The 14,785-nt window shown below is 41.3% G+C and overlaps 1 protein-coding gene across 1 annotated transcript; it reads right to left on the bottom strand.

Annotated features, from left to right (window-relative positions):
- Positions 1-9,453: 9,453 nt before the first annotated feature.
- CUNH13orf42 (chromosome unknown C13orf42 homolog) lies at positions 9,454-14,499 on the bottom strand. The gene is made up of 3 exons (XM_026073673.1): positions 14,057-14,499; positions 10,552-10,685; positions 9,454-9,695 (listed from the first exon to the last, which is right to left on the bottom strand). Exons 1-3 carry the CDS (start codon positions 14,497-14,499, stop codon positions 9,454-9,456), a joined length of 819 nt encoding a protein of 272 aa, XP_025929458.1.
- Between the last annotated feature and the right edge of the window lie 286 nt (positions 14,500-14,785).

The following is a 14,785-nucleotide window of genomic DNA, read 5'->3' as shown; positions in this document are numbered from 1 at the left end:
CAGTGTGCAAACCCATTTCAGAAGTTGAGAGCAGAAAATCAGAGTACAGGCAGAACAGTCTGCGTGTTTCTGGCATGCTTGCAGGCACAACACCAGTAAATATCTGAGAGACAAAACTACTATCGGCTCAGCACAGAAAGAGAGTTGCCAGATTCAGACAAAAATGAGTGCGAGGCCCAACCTAAGCATGTGTGTGCATGCTGAAGGGAGCCAGGAAATCTCTACAAATGTCACCATCCACTCCATTTCGATATACAGGCCCCAGAGGCCAAGAACTTCACTCTCACATCTTTTTGTGCAAACTGTGACAACTCAAACTCACATCAAGAGCTCTCTATATGTCTTGGCTCAATATCTGCTCCCAGTTATGTTGGTGGAAGGAACTCCAAATTCACACCAACCTAACAGAGTTTATTTTGCCATCTGTCTGTGTTTAGTCTTCATATTAATAATTAAGGCAAGCAATGCAGATTGGGATGGAAATTCTTTCCTGGGGAACAGAGCTGTGTGTCATGCAAATCACCTAGGAGCCACTGAAACTGTTGTTTCAAAAATTATTAGTGATAAAGCTCACTGCTCATTTTTCCATGTTTCTGCTCTTCTAGGATGCCCATTGCCATGCGCCTGTTATTTAGCATTTCTGCTGAACAAGAGCATGTCCAAAAAGTAACAGGCCCTCTTAATAATATGCTGTGAACCTTGTGATTTTTGGGGGGGACTGTAAATGTACTTTCTACGGTTTGTTAACAAAATCATTCTTCCTGTCAATGAACTAGGGCTGTAGGGAGGCAAACTGCATGAGATTTCCCTTATGGAAATTTTCCTAGTCCATTCCACCAGGGGGAATAGAGGGTTCCAGATCCATCCTCCTCACTTTATACACACACACATATACACACACACAGGCTCTCTGTTCTGCCAGCAGCTGCATAGGCCATAGGAGATCTGCCAGAGGCACAGTGCAAGGTTATTTGCACAGAGGCCCCTGCCCCTTCGTTGGTTCAGGAAATCCTTCTCATCAATGGCCACATAATACCAAAAGAAGTTCTGCATTTAGTGTGGCCTTGGCTTACCGCTTTCCCCCACCCAAGACAGGGGTGGAAGGTCACTTCCGAGCTAAGGGGGTCTCTGTCAGCTGTTTGCGGCTTTCCAGCACAGGTTGTAAAGGAGCAGGTCTGAAGAAGCAAGTCTGTTTTATGATATGCTACAAATCTAATCCCAGAGGGGGAAAGCAAACGTGGCAAAAGGTGAAGGCATTATTAATCTCATGGAAAAATGCATCTGTCACCACTGATGTGGGATGTCTTTGCTTCTTCTGGTTCTTCCCTGATTTATGCTCAGCTTCTGTGGGGATTGACTCAGCACTGAATTTTGGCACTCATAATTAATTACAATTGTGAAGTGCAGAGCTGTGGGGGCCCCAGTTCTATTGATAAACCTTTTCACACCATAATCAGATTTTAACCCCATTTGGTCCCATTACAAAAGTCTTCATCCAGAACCAGTACTTCTCCTCCGAGGGATAAAATACTTCCTTAAGTTTTTCCCCAGGTCTCTTTACCAAATCTCTCTATAACAGCAGATTTCAGACAGGAACTGATAAATCCACACTAAAAGGAGGAAAAACAAGATACTACACTCATGGAATAGAAGGGAAAAAAACAGAGCTCTTGAAGTGCTAGTTAAAAAAAATGTAAGGCAACCCTTTAAAGGAAATAACAATGTCCTCATTTTGTATGCATTTGGTTTTTTTAATAGCTCTGCTCATTTTGACCCCAGTCCTAAATTCTTCACATCATTAATTACAGTTTCCGTAGAGGAAAGATATTCAATTTTGAAGCCAGAGTGTAATTAAAGATAGTTACAAGAAAATCATCTCTGGGCAATTTGAATCCTTTTAGAACCAATATGGCTAAACTTTTGACAGAATAAAAAGGAGAAATTAATGGATCTCATATCAGACTTGAGTGAAAGGCAACTGTTTTGTTTGGGAAAACCATACTGCAATTGACATTTAAATCTGACTTACAAAGCTTGCTATTGAATTTTTTTAAGTGTTCTCTCACTGCATATTTTCATCTTAAGCAGTGATGCTGAAAGAAGCTTACCATGGTTTGGCTATTTGCTCTCAGCTTCTGCAAGGCAGGTGATCTTGGCTCTTCGCAGCAACTGAGTTGCTCTTGCTTGTTGCTGTTCTGCCACACCAACTGTGAGTTTTTTTTCTTCTTCATTCTTCATTTAAATATATCAATTTTGAATGTCTAGAGACCACAGTACGCAGGACTGAAAGATTCAGTGTCTATTTCCAACAGAATAGCCTCAGTTTTGAAATCCATGGATTCTGGGAGTATGCTGCTCACCATTTTAAGTGCTGCTGTTAAGCTGGATCAAATGTTGTCCATTTGTGCCTGTCTCAGGGTATGTCTGTCCAGGTAGGTGCAGGCCATTGCCTGCCCAGCCTCTCAGCTGACCAGATACGCTCCAGAAGCCACACAGGTGCATGCCAAATGCATCTGGTAAGTTCTGCTGCTACTTGCCTCCATAAGGCCTCATACCATATGAGAAGTAGAAAGACCAAACACTGTGCTTAAAAACGCAATATTTGCACTGAATCTCTTCATYCTTGGATCTTTCCCTAGGTGAATTTTTTCCTTCCTGATCTCCATTTCATTTTAACCTCCTGAAAGCAACAGAAGAGATTCAGTTCTACCATAGTAACAGTGATCAGAATCTGGTCCTTAATATCTGACTTCGCTGTAGAATAGCAAGTCTGAAATCTTCCCCTGAGGAAAGGGATGTGTGGTGAGGTGTTGCCCTAATGGAACAGCAGGTCTGTGGAAAATGCCATGCTGCCACATGCAAGTATCCCCTGGCAGAGAGGTATTTTTGCAAGTGCACCTGGACATACTCAGGCAAATATAAGAGCAGCAGCAGTTCTCATATTCACATGGCATTTATAGAAGTTTTACTTTTGAGAGTGATAGCACTTCTAGGAACATTATCAGCAAATCCTGTAGGGCCTAAGTTGCATGGGAGCATCAGCAACAAACAATGCTGCAGGAAGAAAGTGGTAAAGGCTGTGGAAATCTAACAAAGCTGTGGGATAATCCTTTCTTTCAGAATTACATCACTCCAGAGTTTACATTAGCAGTCTTAGAAACAGTCAGAATGGGCTAATTCTGGACTTCTTGTGAGTCCAATCTCATTGCTGGAAGTGGAGCTGTGTCATTTGAAACTTGGTTGCAGATCATCTTTTCCAAAAGAAATCAGGCACCACTGCAATTGTCAGAGTCACCTAATTCCCACTGATGCTAGTTACATGCCTTTTGAAAAATCCCACTAAGGACCACTGAAAATCTGGCCCTGAGTATACTCACTTCAGTTTACTCAGCTGTAATTATGGGTCAGCTCTGCTCATACTGGAGTCCTTCCATTGAACTGTTCACTTTCCTGGCACAGCAAAGATTTTTATCATTGTGGTGAGGGGGCAAAAATTAATTCTGCATATTGGAAACTGAAAAGTGAAGCTATTGAAGGGTAAGAATGTGATGAATCAGTTCTGTACAGTGAAGTGATACTAAAGCTAGCTCTAACTTATGAAGAGCACAAAGTATTTTATTGTTTATCAATCCCCTTCTCCCTTTGCTGTTCCCCAAGCAAATACCTGTAGACAACGGTACTGTGTTTGTTAGTTAACAAGGACACAGTGTCATACATCAAACCAGAAGCAAGCCCAGGCTGAGAGCCTGCGTGTGAGCAGTCCCAGTGCTGAGGTCATACCTGGGCCTTATTAATGCAGAGAACCTCATTAATCTGAACACTTTGGGACCACAGAACCATCTGAATTAATGAAAGTTCCTGTTGCCGCTGTGTAGTCATAACTAGCGCAAGGACATATTCCTTTTTTTCTGCAAATGAGTATTCCGGCATAAAACACAGCAAAAAAACTCAAGAAGTTTAGAGGGTGTGCACTAAATATAAACATTCTCCTGGAAGCCACAGCAGCAGCTGACACAGGAGCAGGTTAGCTTTTGACTAACTGAGCTGCTTGGATTAGCAAATTCTGGAATAATGGCATTGCAGGCTCTAAGAAGCTGGAAACCTCAGATATTGATTCTCACGGGCTTTGGGAAGGAACTTCAGAATCAGGTCAGAAACTCTTAGCTCAGGCCTTTTTCAAGACTGAACTTTTGAATATTCAAATCATCTGCTCATTATTTTTAATCTATCTCCATATTTTCTGGGCCTAAAAGTGTACTGGTTTTGGCAGTGACAATACTTTGTCCATTTGCTTCCAGACACAGTCAGAGGCAAGTGGTCAGCATCTCAGAGATGATTTACTGAGGTCTCAGTGTCTCCTATGATGTCATGGTTATTTATTTCCTATGGAAATCATCTCCCTGAAAGAATAAACTCATTTAAAGAACTAATGTAAACTGGAAACTGCCAAATAAACACTTATGAAGAAGTGAATAAYAGATACACACACTGACCTTCTGTTGATGAAGCAGGACAAAACACTTCCATTTCCCTATCATTCTCAGTTCTCTTGCTGATCATAGAAATAGGAGGGCTACAGAATAGCTAGGAATGAAGTGCCACCATGTGGCCAAGTGACAGCTCTAGCTATTTTCTAGAAATCTGCAAGAGCTGTTGCTCTAAGATCAGAGAGAGTCCACAGCACTTACTAGTGAAAGATTTCTGCTCATTCATACACTTCACTTAAGTGGTACTTGCTGTGTGGTGGCTCACTAGCAGTGGCCACAGCCTTCTTTGTGGGGTCTTGCTCCCTTCTTATTCTCACTTTAAGAAGTGGAATGTATACCTTTTTATTCCATAAATTCATTTTATATTTTCTCTAATTGGTCCTCTCATCTCTTGTCAGGTTTCAGGGTATCATAACCACTGAGCCATTTAAGTGATGATGCCTAGTCTTGCTTAGGAAAGACTGACGAATTTTTAATCTGACATTCCTGTTAGTAGAAAACTTACCACCATGCACTAAATAACCCCTAATCAAGTAACAGACTCTGCCCTCTGCTTCTCAGCCCAGTCTGAAGCATCTGGGCTCATATCCTCTGATTTGCCCTCAAAATTTTTCAGAACAAAATGCTGTTCTATTTCAAAATAAGTCAAGAGTAATTCCACTGATTTGATGCAACTTGGTTCCACTTTACCATGGGCATAACTCAGAGCTAGAGGCCCAAAAGGTGGCAAAGGCCCTTAAACATAGGCTACTGTGGCTGTCCAGCTTTGGTTGCCTACATCTCTCTGTGGACTTGCTCTACCATGGAAACAGAACTGGCGCACTCCTGAATTTGCACAAGAAGAACTAGGAAAGGGCCCCACAGTTGAGAGAATTTTGAAGACAGCTGTTAGGCGCTAATCTAATATTTTTCACACATCCCACTCACTCCCAAGCAGCAGATAACCATATATCTTTGTTATGCATTACCTTGGAGGACTTCCTGAATTACTTAATGCAGTGCTGACACCTTCTGCCTTCATTATAACTTTACGGCACTGGAAGATTCAAACCAGAGCGCACATCTTGTCCAGTTGCCAAATTTCCATTAGCTGCCTGCATTTCTTCTGTTTCTGTCAAAGACACTCATGATTTCAGCTCACTTATGTGCTTACACCATCATGGTTACAGCAAGTTGCTGGACACGAAAGGACATTATAAATAAAATGATTTAGAATTCCCCAGGACATAATTTCTTCAACAGACTTCATCTCTCTTTAAATTACTGGATTCTTGTGTACAGTGTCTTTAGTTTCTCACAGACGGTTGTAGAGGTGGCATGAGAGAAATTCATACTCAGTGTCCCTCCGGTGCTAGTGCTCTAGCTAGAGGAACTTGAAATACCCCAGTACTTCAGCTGAGCTGGACTTTGAAACAACAAAATAAGAGATGATCTCCTAAAGATTTTGCCTATTACTCCAATGCATTATGGGAAACAGCTTTTGGAAATTAGTGCTGCAAGGAATGCTCACACACAGCAGCCTTGATCAATAGAGCTCCTAGTTTATGCACTTCATTATCAGAGCCTGGGGATATGTCTGAAAAAGCTCACCAATAATCTCTGCAAGGGACCAGGTCATACAGAGCTCTGCTGGTCATGAATAATTCTGCTGTATGATTTGCATAGTTGGAGCACCTACAGTAGGTACTTAATTTCAACACTGCAATGCCTGAAAACAGCTGCATGTTGCCACAAGATGATTTAGAAGGCAGAGAGACTCCTCAGTCTCCAAAGGCCATGTGGAAACAATTCAGAGTACTGAGTGAGGCACCTATGTAGGACAATTGACTGCTCCTGGAAACTAGTTGGAAGCTGCCTAGAGCACAATAGGCAGAGGCATGTTTCTGTCTCAGACCAAGGCAGAAGGTGTTTACATCCACAACAAACCCTTCTCTGAGGAGGCAGCTAACATTGCCTGGGAGATGAAAGAAGAAATGTCCCCTTTTCCTCTCCCCCACTCTCCTTCTGCACAGCAGCCCCATTCCAGCATGGGCAGCAGAAGGCCTGCCTCCTGGGCTCTTCTTGGCTAGTTTGAACCTTCAGTTCCCACTCCCCAGAAACTGCCCTAACTAACAGGCTATGGCCACTCTCCATAGCTCTGTTGGAGCTGGGCCATGTCCATGTGGGAGCACAACAGAGGTTCAGAAGCCAGAGAGAAAACAAAGAGGCCTGAGTTTGTGGGCTAGGATGCAGAAGATGTCCTCAGAGACATCTTTGTTTTCCTTGCTTAATTTAAATTTCCTAAGACAATAATAGGTTTGAAGTGAGCTTTAAGAAAAGACCAAAATCAAGAAAACACAGAAATCAAAATAAAATGACAAATCTTTTTTTTTTCTCTGTCTCTTATTCATAAAAGCAAACACATATTTCACACTGGAGTTTGTGTGCTGTACAGCAGGGGGACTCTTACTCTCTGCCACAGCAAGAGTGACCAGAGATACCTCAGCTTACAAGGACAGACAAGAGGTTGCAGGGCAGATACAAGTGCTGGAGTGGTCTGTTTTTGCACATCATGGTGCATCCTTAAAACAACAGCAAAAAGATTGGCCACTCCAGTGCATAAAACCTTGGCACTATGAATAAGAAGCACAGCCCAGGGCGGAACACCACTGGAAACCTCTTCTTCTTCTTTCATCAGTATTTTAATGACATACATGTCTAATTCTGCTATAGTTCTTCAAAAAGATAGTGAGGTTTTCTGTCAGGATCCCTGTTGCAGGTTCTAGTAGCAGTAAAGGTGACCAGAGGCTCATTAAAAATGTTTCTCAAAAACTTCAGCATGAGATTCTGAGAGGGATTTCAGGGTGACAGAGTTTCCAAAATAATGTAGTTTTAAGCACCCTCCCCCTTTTCACACACACAGAGCTGTGGCCTTGAGGTACCCCAGAGAAGACAAGGGTTTTCAGAGCATGTTGTGCTCTGCCTATCCCACGTAGCTGAGTGGTCTTGAACAGACACGTCAAAGCTGGAACAGCTTTAAGGACAGTTATGATGTTCAGTTCAGGGCAGTAAGGACAGAACTGGGGAGGTACAAAGTCAGCAGCACCATCTGCATAGAGAATACTGATTAACTGTGAGAAGCACCAATGGTGGGGAAGCAAAAGCAAAACCTAGACCTTCATTTAAACTTTTCACTGTGATGTATCAATGATGTTAGTTAAACTGGTCATTTTGAGGAGGATATAGGCTAGACTGAGAGTAGCATGAGTACTTCTAGAACTGAAACAATTTTCCCCCTCTCCTTCATGAACACCACTAGAAAAAGAATAAAAAGTTTTATTCAGYCAGGAGATGCCAGTTCTAAATAGATGAACACATATTATCTTGGCACTTTCCTATCTCATGACAGAAAGTGTCCTAGATCAGCAAGATTTGAGAGAGGTACTTCCACCTAATGGCAGAAATGCTGGTTGAATAACTCAGTCCCAAAGACTAAGAACACAGATCAGCAAAAATTGCCATCTGCCAAATGTTCTGTGTAGTGGGCACAAGGTTTATGAAGATTATGATATATCAGATGGGTTACATTAATGGTTAGTGCCTTAGGAAATTTATCCAAGCATTTGGACACAAAAACATAGAACATAGAAACAGGAAATCCCCAGTGAATCATTAGCTGGTTATATCAGTGTTGCCATGATCCTTCTGTCACAGAGCAACACTGACTGAACACCAATTGAAAAAAATTATATCTGAGTAAACAAAGGCTGGCTCCCAAACATCTTAGCAAATTCTTAAGACAAAGCATGAGCTGGGGGATTTGGCTTAGACTGATGTCAGTGATTTACAAACGGTATTGCCCTATCTGAAGGGAAGCAAGCTAGTACTTCCACAGGATGCTAGGTCCTTGTCACAGTCCATGCATTTTTAAATTGCTGTACATCAGTGAAATAGGCAGAGAATGGGACATAACAATTCCAAGTATCACATGGAAGACATCTCACCTCTAAGATGAAAGAGCCTGAAGAGGAACACCTCTTGACTGTGTTCTTCCTAATGTTTAGTCTTTAATGATGAACTGTGCAGAAATCCACTACTGGGTATAATCTAATGCTGATGTAATGGGATTTGTCTGCGAATTGCCTCCTGCCCTTGAGAACAACCTATGCTCCAATTTGCTCAAACTGTTCTGCTCCAAGGCATTAATAAGCTTTTCTAGTGTACACTGGGATGTTTTAGATTCCTAGCATTTAAATAAGGTTAATTCCGCATTTGGGTGTTGAAATAGATGAAAACTAAGAGGGGGTGTAACCATATTAAAAAATGCTGWATTTTGCATGCAATGAATGCATGTTGCATTCACTTGATGTTCTATCCAAGAACAGAACCTTTCCTGTTAGCAAGCAGAGTACAAGATACCTTGTTTTTTCAAAACACACTGGAGAAATTCCTCAAAAACATTCCTCAGTGCTGGTTCCTTCACTGCAGCTCTTTCTGCTTGTACCACAGTCAGTGCCACTGGATACTCTCAGATCACAGAGTCAATGATGGCACGTTCTAATTTTCACATGCAAAAAAAAGAGAAAACTGCTTCGCTGCCCTGAAGTTGGAGACATTAGTGCAAAAGCTCACAAAGTATTAGCTGAATTGCTTTGCACTGCTGGAATCAGAATAAAAATTACTGCACCAAGCAATCTTTGAATCATTGCTTTCAGTAACAGCACTAGAAAAAGGCTTGTCAAGCTGGAGTTACCCCCAAGCTCAGTGATAAAGCAATATTGTTAGGCACAATGAACTCGATGAGTTAAACACTCATATGAGTCCAACACTGGAACAGCCATGGCTTAGAATATATCCCACACAAAGAACCTTCAATGACTGTACATATCACTTCTACAGGGTAAGATACGGGCCAGTGGTAAAAAAAAGAAGCAAATCTTACATGCACAGTCTCGTATATATCTTCAGCTGAAGATGGAATATTCTTTCAAAATTCTTTTTTATGTGTTTTGGGCTTAAATTTTAAAGTGTTATATGCCCCTTCCACAGCTTTGGGCAAGTACATGGGATGTCTTTCCAATCTCTTTCTAGAGCCAGTGGTTCTCCGCTGGCAGTTTCCTTGAGATTGGTTTGCAGCCTTTGCCGTTTGGGCAGTATCTTGTGAGTATCTCCGGGGAGCACGAAGGATCCAGTTTGAATGTAAACTGTGTTCACTTGTGCTGGTAGCAACTGAAAGACAGAAGATAATCCGGAGTTAGCAGAGTTCAAGAGTGATATTTTTACATGCACCACAAAAGGACAGGGTGCCTGCTATGAGCTTCCTGGAGGTAACACTGAGTAACCAAGCAAACACTTATTAATGGCTTTCAACCTGTTTTCACTTCAGGATGCCCCTTGGGAGGGGATTTACCTTATCTAATATTTTGATGCTTGAAGTATAAATCTGTTTATCAGAACTAGTCTGTTTATAGGCACTTTTAGGGCACAGTTAATCTGACCTGTTTCATATATCTACTTTAGCCTAATACAAACACTTACAAATGCCTGTTTCTCTCCACTGATTATACAGGATGGATGAAGAGTTCAGATGGGCACATCTTCATTTAGTCAGGCATATTCCATCCTTTCTAATGGAAATGTACCATTATTTACCCTAATCTCTAAATGACTTCTGTTTTGCTGGTTGGAAAGAAAATATCCAGCCATTTCTCAATGAGAAAAATGAAAACCATATGTAGAAAGAATTATCTTTACATTTTTTATAGCTCTTCTCCAAAGATGGCTGAGGGAAGAGATGCAAGAGTGGAATTCAGCCCTGGGCAGAAGGCAAGCATGATTCCAGCACTCCACATGCTATATTTCCTCATGTAATGGCCACACATAAAATAGTGCACCCTTTCAGTGGGGAACAAGCAGTGTATTACTGTAGTTTCACATAGATGCACATAGTGATCCTAGATTTGTGAAGCAAAATTAGGATGGAAAGTGTGTCTATTAAATAAACAAATATGGTCTCACATTGCCACTCCTCCCTCTACTCTCTGCCCAGCAAGAGTAATCATATTTTGGCTGTTTTATACTGCACCATCAAAATCAACATCCACATTTGGCAGATCCATGTCAGGAACTCTCCGCCATCTCTCTGAATCCAGGTCTGCAATAACCGAGTCGAAGAAAGCTATTGCTTCTCTTACATCTGAACTGGACTGTGGGACTTTTCTTTCCATAGGTGTCTGTTGAACAGATAGGTAAGAGTTAGCTGACAGTTGGGCAAAGTGAGTGAACTGTATAAAGAAGTTGCAAAAATTGTATCTAATTCCATATTTCAAGCTGGCAGAAAAGGATACAGGTCCAGACTACTCCAGTTTGTAGCCGTCAAAGAAAGCAGGACAGCAGTCTAACAAATGTCCATCTTGTCACATGCTCGACACCAAACATTTTCCACTTGGACATTGCTGGCCAGGTTTTCTAAAATCCTTCAGAAACCCAGCACCAGGCCATTTAATTGGGTGCCTAAGTGACAGCTGAGCTTTGTGGCCAAATTTATTCTACCTAGCAGTCGGCACCTAATGAGGCACACACATTAGAACTGTAGTCACGCAGGGTTTCCTCTATAATTAATGCAAGGCTCCAGTACCCTCAGCAGATGAGTCAGGCCTTAGTAGGCTGAATTCCCCTCTGCAGGCAGCTCTTTCTGTTAACTGCAGAGGAATCGTAGGGTAACTTGGTTACTAATTTAAGCATCTCATTAAAATGCCTAGGTTAGGTGAAATGAATCCAGATTTAAATTGCTGGAATCTTTTTGAAATGGAAAAGGACTGTGTGCATTAAAATATGAGTCATTCAACTCTGTGATGATAATTCCCACAGGAGAGCCACAGGGTTTAAAATTAGGAGCCTGTCTTGATAAAAAAGCAAATGCCTGTCTATAAACTCTGAAACAGTCATAAAGTTTTGGTTAGCAATTCTGTAGGTCCACGTAGGATGAACTCTTTCTGCCATTCACAGGGGTCCTACCTAATAAAGTGCTGTATATTTTCTCTGAGAGTCCAAGCCAGGCATATTGCCAGACAGAAATATGAAGTCAGAAAATTACTACCTTGGGTTTCAAACCTACAAGGAAAAGGTACATGCTGTATCACATCTCAGAAGGATCAGCTTGCTCCCCATTCTGTGAGATGATGGGGGCAGAGAGATGAACTAGCTTATTCCCCTCCAACCATTATGGCTTGATTGACATCCTCAGAAGTGCTAAAAGGTAACTGTTACCACACTGAGAATAGCGACTGCTATTATGACTAATTATTAAAAGACATTTTAAAGAAACGCTTATTTTAAAGTATCTGATACAACTCTCTATTTCTCTCTCTCACTAGACCCAAGTAGCAAATTTTGAAGCTACAATCAGCCTTGAAGTCCAGGCCCCATTCAGAACCCAGGGGTTAGTTCAGCCCATTTTTTATTCAGTAAAATCTTGGGGACCTGAGGACAGGGATGTCTGGACAAAGTACATTCCCATTAATCATGCAACAGATAGGGGAAAGAAGTGAATTTCCACTGACAGGTAATTTACACGAACAGGTAGTTAGGTACAAAACCATTCAAGTCTGTTGATAAAATGAACCTTGCAATCTGTGAATATAAAACTTGCAGTTAGGAAGCAGGTGAGTCATCTGGATATTCTGGAAGTCTTCTTGATCTCTCCCTAATTTTTGCAAAGCTAGTGCTGTGCTGCTGTGGACCTGCTGTGTGCGTTGGCAAGAATGACTCACTSTATGGCATATCTTGCTCACGTTCCTCTCTGTTCCTAAGGGGAAGGATGGTGGAGTTACAGTTCCAGCCTGTATAAGGGCTGTTCATACATAAGAGCTAGTCAGCCACAGTCAGATGACAGCCTCAGCCCCTGGGAGATTCATTTGTTTGCTAAACTGAAGCTTTTGGCAATTTTTAAGTGGAATTTTCTGTGGCAAACCTCAGGAAGTCACAACCCTTCATGAAGCCTAGATGTGCACAGTCTATTTCACAGGCTCTTGGCCCATAGTTTGAGTATCCTTTTCCGCTCTTTTTTCCCCACCTGGCCTGATGATTAGTCATATACTGCTCTGCTATATCACCACTGAGCTCACCAGGGGAACTGGCATGCTGTAAATCTCCTCTTCATCAAGCCTATCTTTGCATAACAGGACACAATGTCAGTTCACAAACTGTGTACCAATAGTGTGAGAATCATCTCCTGGCACCACCGTGCAAGCCACTCTCCTATGTCTCAGTCATTCCTTTGGATGTTTCCCTAGCCCTAAATAATTTTATAAATTATAAAAACTTTCTTTATAAAACTTTTAAAACTTTTTATAAAATATCTTTATAAAAACTATCTCCTCCAGTCCAGGGAGCTGAACATTGTTTCCTACTATTATTCCTAGATTCTGAGAGTCACTGTTCAAAGCATTATAAAGATGACATGAAGCCCGATAAAAAGAAAAGGAAGATTCCCACTGACTAAATGTGTATTAGATCAAAATTTAAAATAAAAAATGTGATATTTAGTCCTAAAAATGTGAGGCTTGTGCTTTGGTTAAGCAATGTCTGTAACAGAACTCTGTTTCAGCTATTTTGAGATTCTGCAGTGGCAGAACATATAAGTGCGGCAATACCTTTCTGGTAATGTCTACCTGGGCTATTCAGTAAATCAGCCATATGTCCCTTCTTCCTATCATCCCTGTTGGTATCCAGTTTAAGGGCTGCACCGGGCAAGCTGTGAGTCTGCTGTCAAAGACATGTTTGTGATCATGTAACCTGAACAGATCACCCCTCCTGCTGGAATTCTTTCCTTTGTCCCCACCGAATCAAGTAGAGTCAGATCAGCCACTGAACTTTCTAGCCACAGGCACTTCATAAAATGCAGCTAGGAGGAAGCTTTGCAATCATTTCCTCCCTAGCATATATGGAGATATCAAAGACAATATTTCAAGGTTATTTTGTGGTGTCGTTACAGTAAAGGGTGAGGAATTACACTGTCTGTCTCATAACTTCCTGCCAGTTTCTTAACAAAGAGAGAAGGGAGCCCTAAGAATGCCTCATGTCCTACCACCTATCAGTTAAGCTTGCACTCATGATAAAAGTAGCATTGACAAGCTATATCTGATGAGTCATAGGAAATCCTACTTGTTTCAATGTATTTAAAATTACTTTGTGTAAGTAATTTTAAAGCCAATAAAAGGGCTGCCCGTAAACCCAGGGATTACTGTGCTTGCCAGTCAGTAACAGCTATAAATAACCATAACAGAGAACTCTGTAGCCTGTCAGAGTACTGAGAAAACAGCTATCTTTCAGAATGTGTTTTCACATACTTCCCATACTCCCATACCTATTTTCTTCTCCTCTTTTTCTCTCTCTCTCACACACACACAGGCATATTTCTTTCCATGATCAATCATTCATATTAGACCTCACACTATGCTAAAAGAATCTTTAAGGTATTTAGTAGCATTTCAGATGATGTAACAGTAAGAAGACAATCAGTAGGACACCAATAAGGCAGAAAATCATAGGTCATACAACTAATTGCTTCATGGCTTAAGATTAATCACATGGCAAAGTTCTTAGGAATTACCTTAGAAGACTCTTTGGAAGGAAGAGGAGGTAATGACTTTTTTCCAGTTTGAGATGATTTTGTGGACACTGGGGAATCCGCAGCCATATGCATGGATTTTAAGTTATTGATACTGTCAAGATATTTTTTCCTCAAGGCTAACAGATCCTGTAGGTACCTCAAGCAGTCCTGAGTCTTGGAGTACATCCAGGCCCTGTCTTCCTCTTTTGGCTGGAAGTAGGCACAGGAGTCGATGCTGGTTGTACTTTTGCATTTTTTCAGTGGTTCACTAACCTTCTCCTGCTCACCACCAAGAACATACATAGAAGTGCTGCGGATCAGTCTCACTGCAGAACCTGTGCCATCACAGTAAGGGATGTTGTCTGTCACATTTCTTYGGTGGGCGTTGGGGTGAAATATAGAATGGATCTTTTTGAACATAGTGTGTCACTTCCTCCCCTTTGTACCTCTTCTCTTTGAGCTTCTTAATTTTAACCAAAGATCTGGTATCCAGTAGCTGCAACTCTTGCCAGCTGACAGACAGTTTTGCCACTTACTAAATGAGGATAAAAAAATCTAATACTGTTTAATTGCTTTCAATCTAATACATTGTGAAGAGCATGATGGTAACTCAGAAGCAAGTTTTCCATTCCTTTTGTGTCAGTTAAATAGCTTTGCCCTTTTCTCGGATTAAAATACAGTACAGGAGTTCAAATGTCATTCTTTG

Source organism: Apteryx rowi, unplaced genomic scaffold (assembly GCF_003343035.1).
Source record: "Apteryx rowi isolate R43461 unplaced genomic scaffold, aptRow1 scaffold_372, whole genome shotgun sequence".
NCBI lineage: Eukaryota > Metazoa > Chordata > Aves > Apterygiformes > Apterygidae > Apteryx > Apteryx rowi.
Note: the sequence above shows the minus strand (reverse complement) of the source record. Positions and strands in the feature narration are given on the sequence as shown.